The sequence below is a fragment of the Dermacentor albipictus genome, chromosome 7 (assembly GCF_038994185.2).
Source record: "Dermacentor albipictus isolate Rhodes 1998 colony chromosome 7, USDA_Dalb.pri_finalv2, whole genome shotgun sequence".
Lineage (NCBI taxonomy): Eukaryota > Metazoa > Arthropoda > Arachnida > Ixodida > Ixodidae > Dermacentor > Dermacentor albipictus.
In genome coordinates, this window is record NC_091827.1 from 135927123 (window position 1) to 135949764 (window position 22642).

Here is a 22642-nt window from a genome sequence, read left to right on the forward strand (position 1 = left end):
ATTTGGACATCGGGCAAGTTTTGTCCTTATCTCTACAACCGTCCTTTCAGCATCATCACTGACCATCATGACCTTTGTTGGCTCTCCACCTTGAAAGACCAGTTGGGCCGCCTCGGCCGTTGGGCACTTCGCCTGCAGGAATATGACATTTGTGTCATATATTGCACTGGTCAAAAGCATTCCGATGCGTTTGCGCTCTCCCGCTCGCTGATGACACCTGGTGTGGCTTCTCTTTCTGTTGCTTCGCCGACCTCAGACCCGTCACTACTGACCCCTATTGACATGCCTTCCGAGCAATGCAAGAACCCATTGTTTGCCCTGCTGTTTGACTACCTTGCCGCTCCATCAGTCATTTCTACAGCGCTGACGCTACGCCATCAAGCAACCCACTTTGCCATGCGAGACGATGCCCTCTACCACCGCAACCATATGACTGACAGTCGAAAATGGCTTCTGGCTAACCCTCATCACATGCACTTTGATATGTGCGCGTACTTCCATGCTGACCCTTAAAGCGCCCATACCGGCGTCCTAAAAACCTTCACAAGGCTGTGTCAACAATGTTACTGGCATGCAATGTATCAGTTTGTGCTGCAGTAGGTTCAATCAGTATGTCCGCCTGCCAACTAAGCAGAACTCCCCCCTGCGTACTACTGCCCCATTACAGCCGCTACAGTGCCCTGCTCGACCATTCGAACGCGTAGGCATCGACCTCTATGGCCCACTCCCACCCAGCGGATGTGGAAACCACTGGATTATTGTTGGCGTCGATCACCTGACGTGCTGCGTCGAGACCGCGGCTCTTGCTGCCGCGACGTTGCGATGTTCATTCTTCGCAACTTCATCCTTCGCCACCATGCTCCTCGAGAACTGCTCAGTGATAGGGGTCATGTCTTCTTGTCAGAAGCGATACAATCCCTCCTTCATGAATGCCAGATCATTCACCAGAAGTCGACCATGTGTCAGCCCCAAACAAACAGTCTCACGGAGCGCTTCAACCGAACACTGGGCGACATGTTGAGGATGTACATCTCGTCCGACCACACCAATTGGGACACCATACTCCTGTTTGTTACTTTCGCTTATAACACCGCGACACAAGCGACCACCAGTTTTTCCCTTCTTTTTCTCTTGTATGGGCATAAGCCTTCCTGTCCTCTGGATACTATACTGTCTTACTGACCTGACGCTCCTGAGCGCACCACTATTTCAGAAGTCGCCCGATACGCTGAAGATTGCCGCCAGCTGGCTTGTTTGTTGACCAGCGAGGATCGGGGGTATCAGATGACAAGACGCTACAGTCATCAGGCCACGCCCACCTTCCCTACTAGTTCCCTTGTTTGCCTATGGATACCACCTCACATGCCTGGCCTTTCTTTTAAACTACTTGCACAGTACCACAGTCTGCACTGGATCATCGACGCCTCCTCCCCTGTGAACAATATTGTTGATGCCGTCACACCATCACTGGACCTTCATTGTCGATGTCGTGAGACAGTGCATGTTAGCCGGCTGAAGCTTTATTTCAACTCCCTCATCTTTCTCTGCTCCTTAAATCGCCAGGATGACTCCATTTCACACCCGGGGCCAATGTAATGAAGCAGACGCACTTTGTGTCTCCGATAGCAGCCCAGAGATGACGCCAACCCGTGCTGTGATTTTCAAGACAGCTCGGGCTGTTCGCTGCTGCTAGCCTGCTGTTTACCTGCTGCTTCTCACCTTTAATTAAACATCATTACAGTGGCAATGAAATTGCATAAAAAAACAACTTGCCGCAGGTGGGGAACGATACCACGTCTTTGCACGCATAATGCGAAGACGTGGGATCATTCCCCACCTGTGGCAAGTTGTTTTTTCATCCACTTTCATTGCCATTAATTTATCCTTTCTTTAATTCAATTGGTATTTAAAACAAGTAATTTCCCCTATGCTTTCCTTGCTGTCTTTGTTTGTTGGCTTCTCATATGATAAATAAAAATCGGGCCCCTTGATTAACCCCCTTTTTCCTATTTGTAGATGGCATGAAATGTACCTTCCAACTCTGCAGGACTCCCTGATGAAATTAACACATCAGGATATTTGTGGGGTTCTCCTCCCGTACTTTTGGGACAAAGGAACGACAACACAGTAGTGCAAACATTCACAAGGGCATTTATTGCACCTTTCATAGATCAATGCCTGCTAGCCGAGTTGCTATGCACAAAACCTGCCGATGGGCGTGCGACAAATCTAGAAGTCGACTCACCGCAGCCGGATAGCGAGGGAATATGTTCGCCCCATGCTAGATCCCAACGCCTGGTCATTCGCGTGTACGGTCACGTGGACGGTGGCGCGTTCCAAGGCGGCCACGCGAGGCGGTGTCGCAGAAGCATGGGTCGGCGGCGCGCGGGACGTCCACGCTGTTCGCCGACCCGCCGGGAAAGAGCCAGCCTCTTCTCCCCTGCGCCCCCAAGTAACTGCCGTAAGGCGGCGTCTCAACCACATCGACTCAACCACATCGACTGCCGTGGGCATCACGCAGGTCACGTGACGAAGCCGGATTACAGGAGACGCGTCATGCGGAAAAAACATATCAGGGGATGCGCGAGAGTCGCGCATCCCCACATATTCTACCTGCAATGGCTGTATGATTCACCTGGCACACATTGCATTAGAGCGTGCATCTCTTGGCAATGAACCGCAGGCCACGACACCATTTCTTTGTCATCCGCATTGCAGATGAAGTCAGCAAGATCATGCTTCATGGAATCATTTCTCTTTGTCGTCTGCATCCCAGGCTGGCAAGCTTGAGAGCATGTTGGAGAAATGCTGGTGCTGGACACAATCAATTGAAAAATAATTTTTCGTGTTTAAAAAGTAATATGTTTTTGTAACCTCTCACATACAGGGCAGACATGCACAGCTAACAATGTATTACATACATTTTTAGGCTGACCACCAAAGCAACCTTTTTTACCTTAAAAGAGAAGCTTCTGGCAAAAAATAAGTCAAACTAAATAAAAAAATGTTGAATGTTATGCTTCTTTTTCAGGTGATATGCTGAACCTTCAAAGCATCAAATATTTTTCGGCTATACTTTGTCAACCGGGCTACCATTTTCTACTTAATTTGTGCCTTTGGGATTTTCCTGTGTACTGAAGAAAATATTCAAACTTCACAAGCAATTCCACTCCCTTTTGCCAGTGCTAAAAACACAAAATATTTAAAAATTTGAAAAATTGACTATTTTGGCTGCCCCGCCACTTCATTGTCTTGCCATACAGAGTATATGAATGACTGAATAATACAATGTGCATTGAAAAGGATGTTGATTGATGCCTGCTAGCTCATCTAGGCAGGAAAAATAAATTGTCGCCAGAATGCTAGACATGTTCTTGCAACAAAAATAAATGTGGAGAATGGAGTTTTGAACTTCAACACAGGTGCACAATTTTTCAGCTATATCTGTGATGTTCAAAAAAATGCTTGATTTGGCATGGAATAGTCTTTCTCTTTAGGTGCCAATCGGTTTAGTCCATCAAAAGCTTTCCTCCGCCTCATTTTTGCATCTTTATATACACGAAAAGCATGCTGCTGTGAAACAGACAGAACATTTTTAATTCTTCAGTGAGTTTTGCAACAGTTTACAGAATGTGGATATCAAGCGGGATCTCTCTACAGGAACATAAGACGTGAGAACGTAGATTGCCTTGTGCCTAGCACATGCTTGAGAAGCAGCCCTCCAGCTGCTTGAAATATGTGCTGGATGCAAGACTTTGTCAAAAACAATGAAATAGGGGTTATGACATACTGGTACCGACAGCAAGCACCCAGACGTCAGTCTTCCAACTTGTTTTACTAAATAATGCTTGCACATGTTTATTCAAACTTCCAATCAGGGATGTTTCCAGATTTTTGCAACACGTTTTAAATATCACTGATCACATCAGTGCCTTTGAGTTTGGGCTGCTATCTTGGTGGGCACAATTATGCATGCACCAACTCAGGGAAATACAGCTCTATCTTGTCTACCTCAAATGGAAGAGGAGAACAGAAAGGTGCATAGAATAGAATAGCAAACGGGCATAGTTATGCTTCTGGTTCTTATAAGAAGTTGTGGGTGACGAAAAGAGAAGAAAAAAAAATGCTCACGCACACAGGCATTGGTAATCTGGTTGGCTGTTTTTCCAGAAAACAGAAAGTATGAAGAGATAGACTTGGAGAGTTGAGAGATAGGCAAAAAAAAAAAATATCTGAAACAATGGAGGGGAAAAAAGCTTTAAAAAAAGTTGTATGACGAGATGTCTGGTTAAGAGCAGGCCGTGCAGATGGTACACGAAAAGAAATCAGTGAGAATACAGTCAAACCCACTTATACCAATATTCAAGTGCTACGAAAATTCCATTGTTATAACTGGGTTGCATGAAAAAATTAAAATAAAGGGATGGCAGAGCTGTTCTGAGAAAGCTACAATGGCAGGGAGGCCAGCACCCCTACCCACCACATTCCTCCATTGGATGCTGATTGTGTTCTCTCGTTTAACTGCTTCCTGGGCGCTCCGATCGTGTGTAACAAGCCACGGCTGTGGACATTAAAGAATGGCACTCATATAGAGGAGTCACGTGCAGCAAGTTACATACAAGCTCCTCCGAGGCATCGCTTCGGTGGCCACAAAAGCGGCCTTTTAAAAATTCAAGAAGCTTGCAGAGACAGCCTGTCAGCTTGAGAAATGAAGAAGAAACGCCGAGGCGAGATTGTCACAAGCATTTCGCCACATACTTCGCACTAGCTTGCACGAGAGAACCTTATGTCTGTCAGCCCCGCATGCTTTACGCAAAGCTTGCCGACATCCTTCTCCAAGGCACCCATGTGCTTCACGTAGTGCAGTGGAAACTTCCTCATGAAAACGAAACACCGTAAAAGTAAATCATCTGCCAGACCTCCTGTGAGGTCAACGTCGCGGCAGCCTGCCCTACCATGTCATCACTGCCGTCATCGCCGTCGCTATCGGATGCAAGCACGTTCGTGACGATCGCCTCATTGGTTAGAAGCACTTAGTTTCCAAATCTATAGCCGTGCGCTTTCTTTTCACATGCAGCGCCGTGCATTGCCAATAATAACTGGGCAGTTGCAATGCATTGCATTGGCAATGGTAACCAACAAAGACGAACACAAATGATTAAGCTGTTTACAGAACTGCACTGACTGAGGAGCCAGTGAGCAATCTGTGAGCGGCGCAGTTAGCGCGGTCCATTCGTGTTCCAGAAGGTGGCACGGCATAGAGCTATGGGCACAGCCCATTCATGTTCGGAGGGGTGCAAGGGCGACGGGAGAGAGGCACGTGGAGAAGGCTGAAAAATGAGCACGTGGTGGTTGTCAGGGCCATCGCTCAGTGGCTAAAATTTCTGGTTTTCTTTCTTTCTTTCTTTTCAAGGATTTCACATTTCACTACCTTTCAGCAAAAGACCCAGCAGCCAGACTTCATCATTATAACCGATAATGGGGCATCGAGGCATTGTAGTAAGCAGGTTATTTCACCATGGAAAACATTAAAAAATTGACAGTGCAGCAGCTTCTCATTGTTATAACCGATATATCGTTAAAACCGGTATCATTTTAAGTGGGGTAGACTGTACACACTTTGTCAAAATTTAAGAAAGAGAAAACAGATTTACTAATCATCAAATAACCAACTCAATAAAAAATACATGAAAACAAACTCAGTATGAAAAGAAGTTTGTTACTATAAAATAAAGTTAGTAAAATGGGTCAGGAGAAAAAAGAAGCAGTTGGAGCAAGGGATACGATTAGCTCTGTTCTGACCAAATGTATCTAAGAGGGCAAAAATTAAATGCTGCTGTTTTCTTGCCATTAGTATTTCATTTCATTTTCGCTTATCATTTCTGCATTACAACGAAAGGTGGGCACGTCAGCCACAGAACATAAACGCACATAAATATGGTGCAAAACAATATGGGGCAACCGTCCTGCTGCTTCACAATCTATGCGTGGTTGAATAGAAACAAGCATCCCTTCCGCTGGCAACAGAATGCCACAGTGGCAGGTCGTACATTGAGCGATTTCACGAGTGTCAATATGGCTATAGTAGTAGTTTTTAGTGGGCTGATGGGCAACTGTGGTACAAAGCATGTTTGCAAAAGGAAAAACCTGCTTAGCCTTCAAGGTCAAAAGTCGGGAAGGTGGAATTGGAGATTCTACAAAAAGAAAAGCGGTTGAGGAAATGTACTCCCAAACTTCTCCCTAAAATTCACTGGGAAAGTCCATCAATAATCCATTGTCTCTTCAGCATACTTATAAGGTACAGCACAAAAGGCAGAATGACTACCAAGTATTATTGAACTTGAATGAAACAGTGCTAAACACAGGATGGTGACAAGAGGCGACAAACATGATGCTGTTGCAGGCACTGCTACACAGGCCATTGTATTAATGATTCATTATGCAAAAAAGAAGTGAGGCGTGCAGACAGGACACAAGAGTAGAGAAGTGGACAACACGAACGCCGACTATCAACTGAACGGAGCACTGAGGTGAAAAAAGAAAGAAGACACAAAACTAATCTGCGCACGCTCAGGAATGGTAACACCACGTGTCAGTCGGGTACACGTGCCGGTCTATGTGAGAGATAACTGTTAAGGCACTTAATCTCTTCCTTATGTAAAGTAATCGAAGGCTGACTCATGCACGCACTTCCACCATTATAGATATGCCATGCCTCTACCATAAGACGCGTATCTTCATTCTTATGCTTGTACAATATCGCGCATTCATCTAACTCTGGCGTGCAGTTACAATCTCGGCAATGTAGTGAAAGATTAGAAGGCCATCCACCGGTTAACGACCCTTTATGATCCGTTAGCCTCTGATTGATACACCGCCCCGTTTGCCCTACGTAGAACTGGCCACAGCTAAGGGGAATATTATAAACCACACCCATAGACAGTCAGTAAAACTACTGCTCCTCTTGTGCTTCACTGGACAAATATCTGTTCGTTTTTTGCCTTTTACCCGCTCCTTTTTATTCTGTACCGCAGCACATATCTTACCTAGCTTATTGGGAGCAGTGAAAGCAACATTAACATCAAATCTACTTGCAACTTTTTTAAGCCTGTGCGACAGTGAATGAATATACGGAATAGCCACTACTCTTTTTTTGCTGTTACTCAGGCATTTGTATTGGCTCAAAGGTTGCCCCTATTCCTAGCAACATTTACTTCAGTAAGGTTGATAGCTGCTTAGAGAAAGCCTTAGGTGATAGCGTTATCAAGATATTTCGTTACGTTGATGATTACCTGATTTTCTGCAATAGGGAAGAATTCGATTCTGCTGCTACTTCAGTAAGTGAGCAATTTAAACTTTATGGGGGAGGATTAAAGTTTACGAAGGAATTTCCTCAGCGACGCGTAATTCAGTTTTTTTACATTTCCTTGATCTTCGAACAAAATCATGTTTGTTGGCAGTACTCCTCAAGATCTTCGAAGCCATTGCTAAACTTTCAATCCAAGCATTCTAAATTAGTAAAAAACAGAATTGCCATGTCGTGTCTTAAGTTTTCCCTCACCAGATCCTGCATGCACAAAATGAGCGCCAGTTTTAATGCGCAGGTCCGGCGCCTATTAGAAGCAGGTTATCCTAGTGTAGCAGTGGCCACTGTGGCTGAGCGCCTAAAGAAGTCGGTTTCGAGAGTGATGAACGTGATTACAGAAAGTAGTAATAGCAAAGAAAGTGTAGTGGCTATTCCGTATATTCATTCAGTGTCGCACAGGCTTAAAAAAGTTGCAAGTAGATATGATGTTAATGTTTATTCCACTGCTCTCAATAAGCTAGATAAGATATGCACTGCCGTACAGAATAAAACGGAGCGGGTAAAAGGCAAAAAACGAACAGATATTTGTCCAGTGAAGCACAAGAATAACATCAGTTTTACTGACTGGTATGGGTGTGGTTTATAAAATTCCCCTTAGCTGAGGCCAGTTCTACGTAGGGCAAACGGGGCGGTGTATCAATCAGAGGCTAATGGAACATAAAAGGTTGCTAACCGGTGGATCACCTTCTAATCTTTCGCTACATTGCCGAGATTGTAACTGCACGCCAGAGTTTTATGAATGCGCGATATTGTACAGGCATAATGAAGATACACGTCTTATGGTAGAGACATGGCATATCTATAATGGTGGAAGTGCGTGCGTGAGTCAGCGTTCGATTACTTTACATAAGGAAGAGATTAAGTGCCTTAAGAGGTATCTCTCATGCAGACCGGCACGTGTACCCGACTGACATGTGGTGTTACCATTCCTGAGCATGCGCAGATGAGTTTTGTGTCTTCTTTCTTTTTTCGCCTCAGTGCTCCCTTCAGTTGATAGTCGGCGTTCGTGTTGTCCACTTCTCTACTTTTGTGTCCTGTCTGCACGCCTCATTTCTTTTTTGCATAATGAATCCTTACCAACTAGCTCAGCTTTCTGTCGTTCTAAGTATTAATGATATCACGAGCACGCATATTCACTCTAGAAGGTTCAGTTAGCCCCCACCTAGGCGAATATTGCAAGAAATGTAACTGTAAACCCATGCTTACGGAGTGCTTACCTTTAGGTAAATAACCTGAACAACACTATTCATAAAAGTTAGAATTGTGTCGGCATGCTTTCATTGTCACTACATCGCAGTGAAATCATGTACCTATCCAGCATGTGTAAAAGCACTGCTAAGGGCAATATCTCATGTACCTGTCATTGTTTGCTCCCTTGTGCTCATTGTGCTTCCAGAATATAGTATTGGCATCAAAAGGCACTTGGTTCAGTTATGTATTTCTCTCATGTTCAGCCTTCAAGTTCAGTAATGCAACAAGAAGCCGAATTCAGAATGCTGTTACTATCATCATGGTGCTGGCAGTGCCACCGTGCATGTGCCTTGAATGCAGTGATATCGGTCTATTGCTGCTGTCCTAATAGTGCAATGCAGGATGTAAATGTCAGGTGTGAAGGGCGTGAGCATAGTTCATCGAATGGCCGGGAGCAATACAAGATAACAATGACCACGAGCTGCACAAATTTGGCGTGTGCCAATAGAGACACAAAAAAAATTTTAATAAAACACAAACACCAACTGGTGAGGCACACAAACACAGGAGGAGAAGAAAACAGAAGAGGAGAGTAAAGAGAGCAGCGAGGGACTTTAAAAGACGTGTCGGCGGTTGGAACAAGGGAAGGAGGCTAGGGTGCAGAGGTGCAAGATGGACAGGTGTTCGGACCTGGGCTCACGAGGCCTCTACCGAGCCAGTTGTGCACTTCCCGACGGCTCGGCATCTCCTCGTCGAAGGCTGCGGAAGCAAAGTGACAAGATGCAGAAGAGCAGGATGCCTGAACCTAGACTAGCACCATGTGTCTGCAGAGTGAGCTGACTAGGAATCTGTTTCCACTTTCTTCCTTCGCCAGTAGAAGTGCTGCAGAGTTGGGGTCATCATTTTCTGTTGTCTGCTAGCAGCATGAGTTCCTGTGCTTAAGTATTTCATTGCAATGTGGCCTTGTAATACACAATGTTACTTTTCCTGCAACACTACTAGCTTTGCTATGACATTATTACTGCTTCCCATGCTAGTTGCAAAGGAAAATTTAATATGCAACAAGAAACTGCCTACCGAACTCCCTCTTTAATCTTGATTTTCAATGTAGACATACACTGCTATACAACGGCTTAATTCGTGCTTTTCAGGAAGCTTTATATTTGAGCTTGGAGATTATGTGTTTGTGTTGCATCTTAGGTGAAAATTGCTACACCATAGCCTGAATTGTGCATTACACTGCAGGCAATGATAGAGATGTACTGATCGAGTGGTTGACGCCATGCACGCATTTTTGCTTGGAGGTCCGAGAACCTTCGAATTTCCTCATTTGCAAGTACAGCTCCTCTTCACACATTATTTTGGCCACAAACAATTGTTCTTGCATTATTATAGTCATCATGTGCATCATTCAGACATTATTATACTTTCCGTTGGAAAATGTCTGTACAGACATGTATTCGCGTTTTCTTCATTTTCGCCCCAGCATTCCGTGTTAGCATTCAATCGACTAGGTGGACACTGCTACTTGTAAATAAAAGATTAGAGTAATTTATAAGATACTCTAGATTAGAATATCCTAATTAAAGGTAACTTCGCTCAGCAGCAATGTGAGTGGACATTGTTGCACTCTGCAAACAACGTTTCCTCTCCTTGCATGCACAACTTAAAAAATGGTGCACTTGCACTTCTATTCCTCCAGTGCATACATTTCGAACAATCCATGATATTTAATAATTTGAGTATATACCTGGTGGTCAGCATGTGCTCTTTCATTCTTCAGCTTTGCAAAAAGTTTCTCAGTAAAAAAAAAAGCATTTGTACCACGTCAATAACTTTGAGAAGCACAATTCAAAGAGCCAATTCTCCATCATAACTATGAATCACTCAGAAGCTGCTTCTTATGCTCCATCTCGCGTGCAACCATGAAGCCATATCAGAGAGTTCCGAAACTGTGCCCGAGTAACACCAGAAATTGTTTATTTGTGGCTCCTCAGTAAAGCAGAAAAATTAACAAATTCATGTTCCAGATAGCGCTTATTGATGTGGTTTTTTGAGCACAATATTTTTGTTTTGTCAAAACACTTCCCCATTTTTATACATGTTGGCGACAGCGCCTAGCAGTTCTATGCTTTCGTGCTATAAAATGATGCAAAGATGCCCCTGCAGTTACTTCATAGGCTCCCTTTCGGGAGCCAGAATTGCACCACTGTTTTCCACGTGCCACTTGCACCAACTCCAGCAATTCCAGCTAGTAGCTTTTCAGAGTGGCTTCACCACATAACTTTGGAGGCTAAGATGGTGCACCCTGACGCAACTCTAACGGGACCCTACACAGTAACTGCATAAAAGCCCCCTATCCTGTAGTGCCAGTAGCAGGAGAGGCACAAACTACGAACATGGAAGGAACCAGTTGCTGGGCATTGTTAAGTACCTGTCTATTCTTAATCTATGAACTAGATCCAAAGGGCTTACACTCATTCCCTGCTATCTTCTGCAAAGCCTGGGACCTCCCGCTATGACTACTTCCTGACCACAAGGCAACAGTCGAGCGTATTGTCATGTTGGCCGCCTGCAACCGGCTACTCTCTTCCGACTTGTGCCTCATACAGTTTGTGCCGTCACAAATTGGACTGCTCAAAGGCCATCACCACATCTGGGGAACCCTTTATTTGCTGACTTTTGTTATTCCTTGATAACTTAGTGAATTCTCTGCTGACTCCATAGCTTCTTAGTGTGTCTTGTGACATAATGATCGTTGTGACTTTCCGATGGGCTGTATTAACTCCTAGTCCTAGTCTTGGTTCATTAGTAGCCCTGTTATCTCTTGCCGATAAATTTATTGTTGCTTGTGGTTTACAGCCAGCCTTATCTTTCACTGAATGCACCAAAGCCCAACATCTTGGATGCATTTAATTGAATTATTAAACAAACCTTATCATCATAGTACACAAGCAATGACACAATGCATGGCTGCACGCACTGGCACAGATGGGGAAAATTGAGGCTGAAAGACGTATATTCATTCAGGAGGAAGACATGTCGCCTCTCTTTCGTGCAAGGACGTCAGCTGAGCGTCTCCACTTGGCAAGGCACGCTTCGGCGGTCGCATTAATGTCTCAAGCGAAGCAATTCTCCCATGCCCCTTCCCCCCCTCCAAGTAGGTTCTTCCAGCGACTTACAAGTAGGCCACCCTCTTGGTCAAGTTATCTCAGTCAAATCTGTCATCACAGTCAACCAGGCGTGCATCCATTTGTCACAACAATGATGTACACACAAGCTTTTTGCAGAATGTTACAGCATGACTCAAGAGAAATATACTTTCAGAATTTTCATATCAAATTTTAAACAGAAATGACACTTGAAGCCTGTCAAACATTCGTTCAACAGGTTTGTCTGGTCAGGAGTGAAAAATCTAACTCAATAAACTCAAGTCTAGAAAAGGAATCAACAGAACAAAGAATGATAACATCTGTAGAACAGCTTTTGTTTTCTATGTGATATCTTTGCTTTCTTGATTATTTGAGTTGTCACTGCATTTCAACTTTTCCAGCTGGCGGACTAAATCACTTGGAACTGTGCTTTTTTTTGTGTGTGTGTCTACAAGCTTGTCATCTATGCGTTATATAGCATGTTTTGCTCGGCTCCAAAGAAAATTTGGTCGAAAGTCATTGCATATGCCCTGATTGTACATGTCTTGTTCTGTCACCTGCAGTGCTGATAATGTTGAAGGAAAAATCACGAACTTAACTTTGCACCCTCATCTACACCCTAGGGTGGTACTACAGCTACTACTCTTAGGCCACAAAACACTGAAATTCTGTCACAGCTTTACAAATAGGTGCATGCAACGTGTCAGTTGGACACAGCGACAGCATACCTGGTAGAGAAAAAAAAGTCGTATTTTCAGCCAAAAGGCAAAGCATCAATTCCAATAGCGAATAGACAGACAGCTAGAGGAAGATAGTAGTTTTATCGGCTGTAGAAACTTGGAAACATTCACTTACTAACTAAATTAACAAGCATAGTATGAATTGTTTGCAGATGATTGTATTATATTTAGCAACATTTGAACTGTCTCTGATCAGCTTTTTCTGGAAGAAACTTTGGATAGGTTGGCAGAATGGTTGAATGGGATATGGTTATTAATTATGACAAAACAGTGCATATGTGTATTACAAATAAGTCAAGAAAGCTAGAATACTTGTACAAAATGAAGGATAATAAGATTAGGAAAGTAGAAAGCTGCAAATACTTGGGGATAACTTTTAACTTCACATCTATTTTGGGTGCCTCACATAGACAATATAACCTGTGCAGCCCGAAAAAGATTAGGATTTCTAAAGTTTAAATTAGGTGACTCCACATCCTCACTAAGATTAGAAGCCTATAATAATAATATTTGGGGTTTTACGTGCCAAAACCACTTTCTGATTATGAGGCACCCGTAGTGGAGGACTCCGGAAATTTTGACCACCTGGGGTTCTTTAACGTGCACCTAAATCTAAGCACACGGGTGTTTTCGCCTTTCGCCCCCATCGATATGCGGCCACCGTGGCCGGGATTCGATCCCGCGACCTCGTGCTCAGCAGCCCAACACCATAGCCACTGAGCAACCACGGCGGGTTGATTAGAAGCCTATAAAACGTACGTTAGACCTCTCATAGAATATTCGAGTATTGTTTGGGGTCTGCACACAGCGGTAGGTATTGAAAAACTAGAAAGAATTCAAAGGTTAGCCGTGCACTTCATTTATAAGCGCTTCAAACGACGTGATTCCCCAACGAGTATGATGGAAGCCGCAAACTTGGAACCACTAACTGATCGAAGAAAAACTGCTAGATTAAATTTCTTTCGCCAGCTTTATTACGGGAAATTAGGAATACAATCGCGCGACTATATTATTAAGGACACATCTCGAATTTCTCGCCACAAACACAACCAGTATTTAAAACCAATCTTTGTACAAACAAACCTTTTCAAAAACTCATTTTTTCCGAAAACAATCAATGACTGGAATGCCCTACCTGGTAATTCCCACTGGTTACAACCACCCACTTGATTTATCTTGTTGACTGTATCCCTTGTATATATTTCTATGTTTGATTTTTTTGTATTTGCTCACGTAGCCCCCTCCTGCTTAGACAGATGTCTGCAGTATTGTGAAAAAATAAAATAAAAATAAAACATGCAGAAGCAAACATGAACACATCACAATCGATGAGCACAGACACTCACTGTCAAAACGCTGGTATGAGCACGTGCGGCCGCAGCAGTGAGCAAAGTAACCTTCGTGCTGTCTATCGCTTCAACATGATAATGGAGAGAACACGCCGTGTACAAAGATATCAGTCGCCTGTAGATCCTGGCCATGGTGCACACGACCATGCAAAGTACACACTTGTTGGCAGAGTCTAAGCTGCCCCCCCTTCCCTCCTGCTCTGCCTCCCTGCTTTCCTCCATATGTGGTGGACGAGATTGAGCCTGTCTGCTTCCTTCGCGTGCTTTCACCTGCACATACAGCATATGTAGCACGGCGACAGTATTTTCGTCCCTAGACTTTATATGGAACATCACGGGAACAGCGATGTTGACAGCGAAAATGCAGCTGGAGTGTCCATATAATTAAAAATTAAATTATGGGGTTTTACATGCCAAAACCACTTCTGATTTTGAGGCATGCCATAGTGAACGGTTTTTTCACATTTCGCTCCGTCAAAATGCGGCCGCCGTGGCCAGGATTCGATCTCACGACCTCGTGCTCAGCAGCCCAACACCATAGCCACTGAGAAACCACGGCAGGTGTCTATGTAATTGCTATCACAACAAAAATCGCCAACCTGAACTATGCTCATCTTCATACTGAACCACGGCTGACTAATTCTTTCATCAGCATTAAATTTTATGTCCACTGCAGAACAAAGGCCTGTGTGTCTCATGCATAAAAGGCAACAGAGGCATGAGGGGGTCATTAAGAAAAAATGAAACCTGACACATTGTAGCAACATTTCACGCATTTGCAACTTCAATTAAGGGTTGTTAGGCAAAGCACTTTGTCATTTATAATCAGTAATAGAACCAACCAGTTACTTGCCTGAACCATTGTGTACTGTGAGTTCATCTTTTGATTCGTTTTCTCTTCTGCAACCTTCTTTTCAAGCACAAAATTAAGTAAAAAAAAAAAACACAAATATGACATACTGTATAAATAAGAGTGTCAGCTGTACATGATCGTTCTAGCTAAACCACTCGCTAATTACCACTCAAATTTCAGATAGTTGTATACTTAGCAGAGGCTTTACTCTATTGCCATGTTTGTGAGCATCACTTGCCTGTAGTGTGTCGTCTACAGCGATGCCACATAACAAAAAAAAATGAGTATTTCATAATGAAATGGGGTGACATCTGTCACCACTATGATGGAACATATCTTTTTTGTAGCAGTGACAGATGGCACCACTGTTATGTTGCAGCAGAAGCAATATTGTTTTTGTAAGTGTCATCACAGCAGATGGCGCTCCTTTTTGTGTTAGTGTGAACAAAACAGGCAAGATCTACAATTTTCACAAACACAGTATTAAACAAAGCCCACTGCAAAATGCTACCTCTGTATGAAACCTGAACAGAAATCAGTTGGGTGATGCCTGGTACTCCTATTTATGCAACACTCAGCACAAGTACATCCAAAAGGCCACAATGGCAGACACTGACCGGACCGACTGTGTTGAGCACCAAGCGTGTCCGCTTTGCCATATTCAGCAGGGACTCCTCGTTCGCCACATCAGCCACGATCACTGGCACGTTGTCCAGGGCATCCTCTGCACGACAGACACGTCAGCAGGCTCCAAGGAAGGACTGTTTCAGTTTCAATTTAAACCACGCGGCAAGGTTACAAAATGTGGATTACCATATTTATTCGATTCTAATGCATCCCTGAATGTAACATGCACCCAATTTTCAGGGGTTTAAAGTAATAAAAGTGCAGCTGAATGTAACCTGCCCTGATTTATAAAACAAAAATATAGCATGCCCCCTCACATTTGCAATCAGAAAAAGATGAGATATTCCGACTTTACCTTCACAGAAGGGAAATGAAAGCTTTCGCAATGAACGCGATGCGTTGTTGTTGCCATTTGCATTTCAATAGCCACAGATACCAAGCACACAGGGGCAGTATTCTTGGCAGAGCTTGGCACGGAGCCAGAAACACTGGCAGCCACACATTTGGCATCTCTGAGAGCGGTCGACTGAGAAGACCAATACAGATCATAGTCAAACAGAAAGAGAACCCACAGCATAACCCACAGCAACCTTCATGGACATGTGCTCTGTTGTCATCTTGCGATGACGGTGCGTCTGATGGTAAGCTGATGTCGATACTGGAATGCAGTTTTGGTTTCATATTCAACTGTGATTCGCAGGCAATTTTTTTACCCATTTTCTCAGAAAAAAAGGTGCACGCTATACTTGGAAAAATACAGCACAGATGTTGACAAAAATATCAGAGTCAACTGGCCTAAAAGTGTATCTCTCGTTAGTACACTGCTATATAGAAAAACTAAATATAGTAGTGAAGCCACAAACAGTATTTCTGGAGCCAGCAGCTGACAGGAAAAATTATCTCAATAACACAGAACAATTATTGTCACAAATGGTAACTGGTGGAATAATTACATTATGGTAAGTGAAAAAAAAATTCACAAGTTTGATTCAAACTTCTAAAGTCATTGTTCCCTGAAATAGGATAGTAAAAAATTGCGTAGTAGTGTGATTAAAAAATTTGTTGTGAATGTGCCATACATTTTTTCTCGATCTTGGTAATAAGTAGTTGTCAGAAGCAAACTGGGGTGAAACTGAAGGGAGGGAACTGGCCGTAGTTATTATTGGGAATGGGAGCCTTCTGCTGTTGAATTTACGTACAAGCACTATTACAAGTGAACATTTCTTCAGTTCACACAAAAGGATGCACGCAAAAAGGATGAGTGCTACTACGAACGGTCGATTGGTAGCAGCATTCATACAACTATCATTTCTGGCTTGTAACTCATCAGAAAGACTCTGCTACCAACTGTCGATTGGCAGTGGTGCTTGTCATGGCTTAGTAGAGTGGTCAGGTTAATTGGCTGAACATTTTTTGGGCTGTAGTACAGAGTAGATGAGAACAGAAAGTGTGTTCTTCAGCGTTATTATGTCTATTGGATTCACTTGCACCACTGTGGATCAGTTTACAGCAGGGCAAGGGAAGTTCAGAAATCGCGCAGCTTTATTTCATTGGTGCAGATACAATGCAACATGAGAAACGAGTGCCAAGGTGCAGACAAGTTTCAGAACCAGGGGTATTCATTGGCTTCTGAGGCGTTGACAGCACACCCCGCAGTGCATAGACACAGCAGAAGCGTGTGAGAGGTGTTTGAACAGCACTTACAGCCATGTGCTGTGTCATCTGCTTTGCTGCTGTTTAGCACCTGCATACATGCACCGCATAACCACTGTCAGCAGGGAGGATGCAAAAAAACTGTGGACCAGCCCTGAACTTTGAAATATACGGCATGATTCAACGGGCACCATTTCTGCACCACTGAAACAAATGGCAAGGTGCAGCACCTCGTAAACTGGTTCAGGTGGTGCAAGCAAATCAAATGGGCCTATTACGCCTTCACCTGTTTTAGGTTGCAACCTAAATAGCACATCCATTTTTTTTTTGTCTGTAGAAGAATTGACAACTGGTCAACAGGTACACTTGCACTATGGAGAAAACAGCGCGAAATATGAAATATGTTGTATGAAATATGTTGTACGAAATATGTTGTACGAGCTCAGAATTGCAGCAGAAAAAGCGCTGAACTAACCATTACAGTGTTATTTACCATAATGTATGTTTAACTTATACATCGACAAGAAAAGCAAGAAAAAAACAAGAAAAGAAGTACAATGCGAATGAATTTTAACTCTCACGTGTGCCAAGACAAATAAAAAATAGGAGAGCCCAACAGCGCCATCCGAAATAATTACACTACTACTATAGGCACCGGGCGCGGGATGAGTTTGGACCAGTGGCGTCTTCATGCAGCGGCGCCGCGAATGTAATGGCATGTGGCAGTTGGGCTGGGGAAAGCAGACACAGCCGCCAGCTACCTTGGCCTAATATGTTCCATGTTTCTCCTGTTTCCATTGCTGAAATACCACATGAAACCAAATCTGATCAAACATGATGCGTTTTTGGGTGCACTAATAGTTACTGAAACATGACCGAAGCTGGTTAGGCCATTCATTTCAATCGTTTTTTTTTAATCGCGGCCTCACCTGATGGAACGACGAGAAAACTGGATACACATGGTCTGTAGGCAACAGTACAGCCGACCTCTGAAGTTCTTGGAGCACAGAAAATTAAAATGTTAAATTTTTTCACGATCTCAGCACAGAGTCTGAAATGTGTGTCAGGAATATCATGATTCTACAAAGAAGCACCAACTCTACATTTCGATTCGAGGACCTGTACTCAGGCTGCAGTGAAATTTAGATTGTACTCTGATGTTGTGTTCCGGAAACTTTTGAAAGGGGGGGGGGGGGGGGGTACGTACAGTGCTCAGCAATTGAAACACGATACTCGAAGCACATGATCCCCGGTGCTTTTTGTACAGACTGTAAGCACTGGGGACGCCGAGCCGATGCATAGTGGTATACAGTAAAAGCGAGAACCTTGGTGATGCATTGTGACTGCATTTCGTCCCATGGCAATTCCTAGCGATCACCTATGGCGAAGAAAAAAAAAAGCAACAGCTGAGCACTCCAAGTATCGCGTTTCAATTTCTGAGCACTGTACATTTCCGACGCTGCTTTACTATGATCTAGTTGTTCTAACATTATTAAAGGAGCCCTTCATCATCATCATCATCATCTTTATCATCCTCATCATCATCAGCCTGGTTACCGCCCACTGCAAGGCAAAGGCCTCTCCCATCCTTTTCCAACTACCCCGGTCCTGTACTAATTGTGCCCATGTTGTTCCTGCAAACTTCTTAATCTCATCCACCCACCTAACTTTCTGCCGTCCCCTGCTACGCTTCCCTTCCCTTGGAATCCATTCCGTAACTCTTAATGACCATCGGTTACCTTCCCTCCTCATTACGTGTCCTGCCCATGCCCATTTTTTTTTCTTGATTTCAGCTAAGATATCATTAACTCGCGTTTGTTCCCCCACCCAATCAGCTCTTTTCTTATCCCTTAATGTTACACCTATCATTCTTCATATGCATGAGCTTCGTGTCCCCTGTGAATTGCCTGTAAATTGCCCATGTTCGCCTCCGCACGTGTAACGGCTCTGGAGCAAGGGCACCGAAGGCAAACACTCAGATCTGCAGTGATTATTTTGCTGTCAAAACGGTGTACTCCCTTTAGGGTATATTTTCCTTCCTGATGCTTCCCAGCTCTGATGGTTGTGAGCAGCACACGACTATTTGCTGTGCATCAACGACAAATGCAAACACACTGGAGTGTTCACACTCGTCACGACAGCGGGCTCTCGTCGCACTAAGCTATGTGGAATGGACCCCGACTGAAGATTGGGCGTTTCTAAAGCATTAAGAATGGTGAAACATTGCAAATATAAAAATTACAACAGACAGAGAAAGAGAATTAAATGTGGGACAATGTTAACGTGCACAGCAAAATAACATCTGAAATATAACTGCTGGAGTTCTTAGCTTGCCACGGTGAGCTCAGTTTGTGGGGCACAATTACACAGAAATTTGCACTATTTTTCAACTTAATAGATTACTTGATGCCATGAACGTGGCTTGCCTCTTACAAGTGGCGACTTTTCTCAAAAACAGACACCTGACATGCATATTTACGGTATGTCATGCCTTAAGATCCGCAGAGCGAAATCACCGGAAACACCGCGAGCCCCATCCTCTGCTTCGCATGCCAGTGCTCTGGCTTTTGCTGTTTGCCAGCACATCACTGGCAATGGCCAACCGGCGCCTATAAGGTATCTCTTTTGCCGACGGTGCAAATGGCTGACTGGGTAGCACATGTCGCCATTTTCGCACAATAAACATTGCTCCTACGATTACATGTGCTCTGTGGTCTTTGTGAACAAACAACACTTTCTGATCATTAAACTTCTTTTACAGACAATGTGCAGACAAGTGCCAATTTCCGACATTTAATTATAATAGGTCATTGTGCAATTTCACGTTAACGCAGCGGCCAGTTTGGCAAACATGTACTTTACCACTCCGTTATTCTGCTTTTACACAAACACACCTTATCACCAAACAATTTTGGACATTCACATTTCTATGTACATGCACAACTGTACATGGACGATTTTATTGATACAAAAGTGCTGCTTGCTCAGAAAGAACATGGGTAACCATGAAAGCTACCTTGTTGATCATGCTGATCACGTGAAAATTGAGACTTGTGTTAGCTAGCCATCCATCACATTGTCAGTGCAAGAGATACGACCATATGGTTCTATAATAAATCACTCGGGACTTCCAAAATTCTTTATTACAAGTCACTTCATTGTAAATATTGTGCATCCTACCCCGCACAATACCGCAGGCTAGGCATGCTCAGTAAAGCAGAACACTTATCTAACTTAAACTCCAAAGATACTCAGTAAACGAAGCCACTAATTTTCTTCTGCACACTTTGTCCAATGGAACGTACAAATGCAGCTGGTCTTATTACATGCAGTTCTCAGCACATTCTGCATGGAACCATGGAGCAACACAAGGTACAGCTTGCAGAGAACTCAATGCTGCTACTGCCTCCATAGCCAAAATTCTGCAGGCTCTTCGTCACTGATGCCTTTGTTGAACTTCATCCCCTTGCCATCATTGTTGACTTCAAAAATGTCATCTGCCTTCAGTTGCATGAAATCGCCATCAACAGTGACACACTTATCAGCGATCACACTAACTCCTACATTGCAAAAAGTGTTGTATGAGCTCAGCGATTCCTGGAGCTGTGCAGCAGAACTGCAATACCCACTGGCATGCTCAACAATTGCATTGCATACACTAGCGCTGACTGCAACATAGTTGTGACTGCAGAGGGCAGTGGCAGTGTGCGTGCAATGTAAAGCAACACATCTAGGACACTTAAATTCTTGTTTTTTTCATGAGCACCGGTTGCTGACGTTCCTTCTATTATCTCTTTCAGAAACACTATAGTCCACAACCACCAGTGAAACAAGTAATAGAGGGCTGCTGTGCACTCCTTTGACACGCCGGCTGACACACAGTCATTGACAAGCGATTGACAGACGGCCGTGTCACTGGCCTTGTGCGCAGCACTCCTTTATTCTCAATTCTACACCCTCGCTGCTAACACACCTTTGCTCATTGCTGCAGCCACCCACCTTACGACCCTCTCCCCTTTAGAAGAACCCCGCCTATATATACTGTGACAAGGAAAGCATATGTCGCCTTGAAGAAGACCAGTCCACTTGTCGAAACGTTGGCTCCTGCTTCCACCTTGTTCTCGTTTTGCTGGTGCACAAGCAAGTTTGTTCTAGTGGTCTTGGCTGCAGAGACTTTTACAATACATATTGTCACGTAGTGGTGACAGTGCAAAAATGTGAATTATGAAACCAATTTTTTATCTGGTGAACCTGTGCCCACAAAAGCAAGTGACACTTGAAGCACAACGATAGCGGTGAACACAGTCGGCAATCGTCGAAATCCGATCAGCGGGTCAATCACGTCGGCTTTTATGCATCACTCGTCGAAGGTTCTGGTGTAATAGCTGGTGGCCACGTGGTTTACAGAAACAATTACACAATTCGTGTCACACATGCATAACATAAAGCATCAACGATGACATTCACGTAAACTCCAAATCATGCATATGCGTCTTGCACTGAGCGATAACGTTTAACATTTGTTAGCTGGTGAAAAGTGGTCACTGGAGAAAGATAAACAAGCACACATTTCAATATGAGAGACAGGAATTCAGCCAGGACAATGTAATCATTTGTTATACAGGTAATTTAATTGTACAGGCATTCATTCCAAGGGCCTTTTCTGGCCCTCACTTGAGTTAGGGCATGTGCAAGTTAAGGTGATAGGCCACAAAGAATTTGTTTTTTAATTGGAATACAGAATTTAAACAGCTTTTTTTTCCTGAATAAGCATGTCTTATTTAACTTATGCAACTATTTAAAGTGCAGAAAATGGTCCATTTAATTTTTCTGGCAGGTAACCTTTACAATAAAATGTGGTAAATGTGCTAGTCATGCCAGCAGTGATAGGTAACTAATAAACTGCTGAATTGAGTAATGCTTTGGCATTTACAAAGCTAAGTGGGGGACCTGTGCTATGAACTAAGATAAATGCAATGGGATAAGCATTAAGAAAGTAATGTTTGAAAAACTGAGCAAAGTGAAAAAAAATTGCCAATTTGGACTAAATTTATTTGCAAAATGAGCTGCAAATGCAAAAATACTGCATCATTTTATTTTGTTATAGTTTGTTGCACACATCTCTATGTAAGGAATGAGTGTGCAATATTTCATATCAAAATGTTAATTTTAAAAAGTTATCAATGTTTGCATAACCTGAGGTGGGGCAAAATCTTGTCTTGAGAAAGATGTAAACAAACATTCAAACCATGTGATGGACCAGACTCATAGCGGGAGCCCCCATGAGATGTACTGAGATGCTCCGTTTGTTCATGTGGCTGCTCAGCAACAACATAAAACAGAAAAAGTTATTTTGATTATTTATACAAAAGAAATAGTCCTGATTTACCCTTTTGCAATACGAGGATATGGGCTCGAAAACTCACTGTAACTTTCAAACTAATGAACATAGGAAGCTAACTTCTTTTGCAACATGTTGCTGAATGTTTGGGCACACATAAAACATAAAAAACAAAAGAAAAATTGTGAAAAGAAGTTGACTTTTGAATGTGGCCTACCACCTTAAGCTTCATCTCAGGTGTATGTCCTTTCCTGTATTTTTTCTTTTTTCTTTTCTTGCATTAGTATAAATCTGGCTCATGTCAAATAAAACCTCAGTTGCAAGTTGACCCTTGTCCTGTTGTTCTTCACGACTTTGTGTAGCGTCTTTT

At 43.3% G+C, this 22642-nt stretch overlaps 1 protein-coding gene across 7 annotated transcripts in view; it reads right to left on the reverse strand.

Annotated features, from left to right (window-relative positions):
• The window catches only part of LOC135911547 (saccharopine dehydrogenase-like oxidoreductase), a 420598-nt gene that overhangs the window by 283444 nt on the left and 114512 nt on the right, over window positions 1-22642 (reverse strand). For all 7 annotated transcript variants that reach the window (XM_065443875.1, XM_065443876.1, XM_065443874.1 and 4 more), the window contains exon 2: window positions 15269-15375. In XM_065443875.1, coding sequence (XP_065299947.1) covers window positions 15269-15375 — 107 coding nt within the window. The remainder of the gene's footprint in view (window positions 1-15268; window positions 15376-22642) is intronic.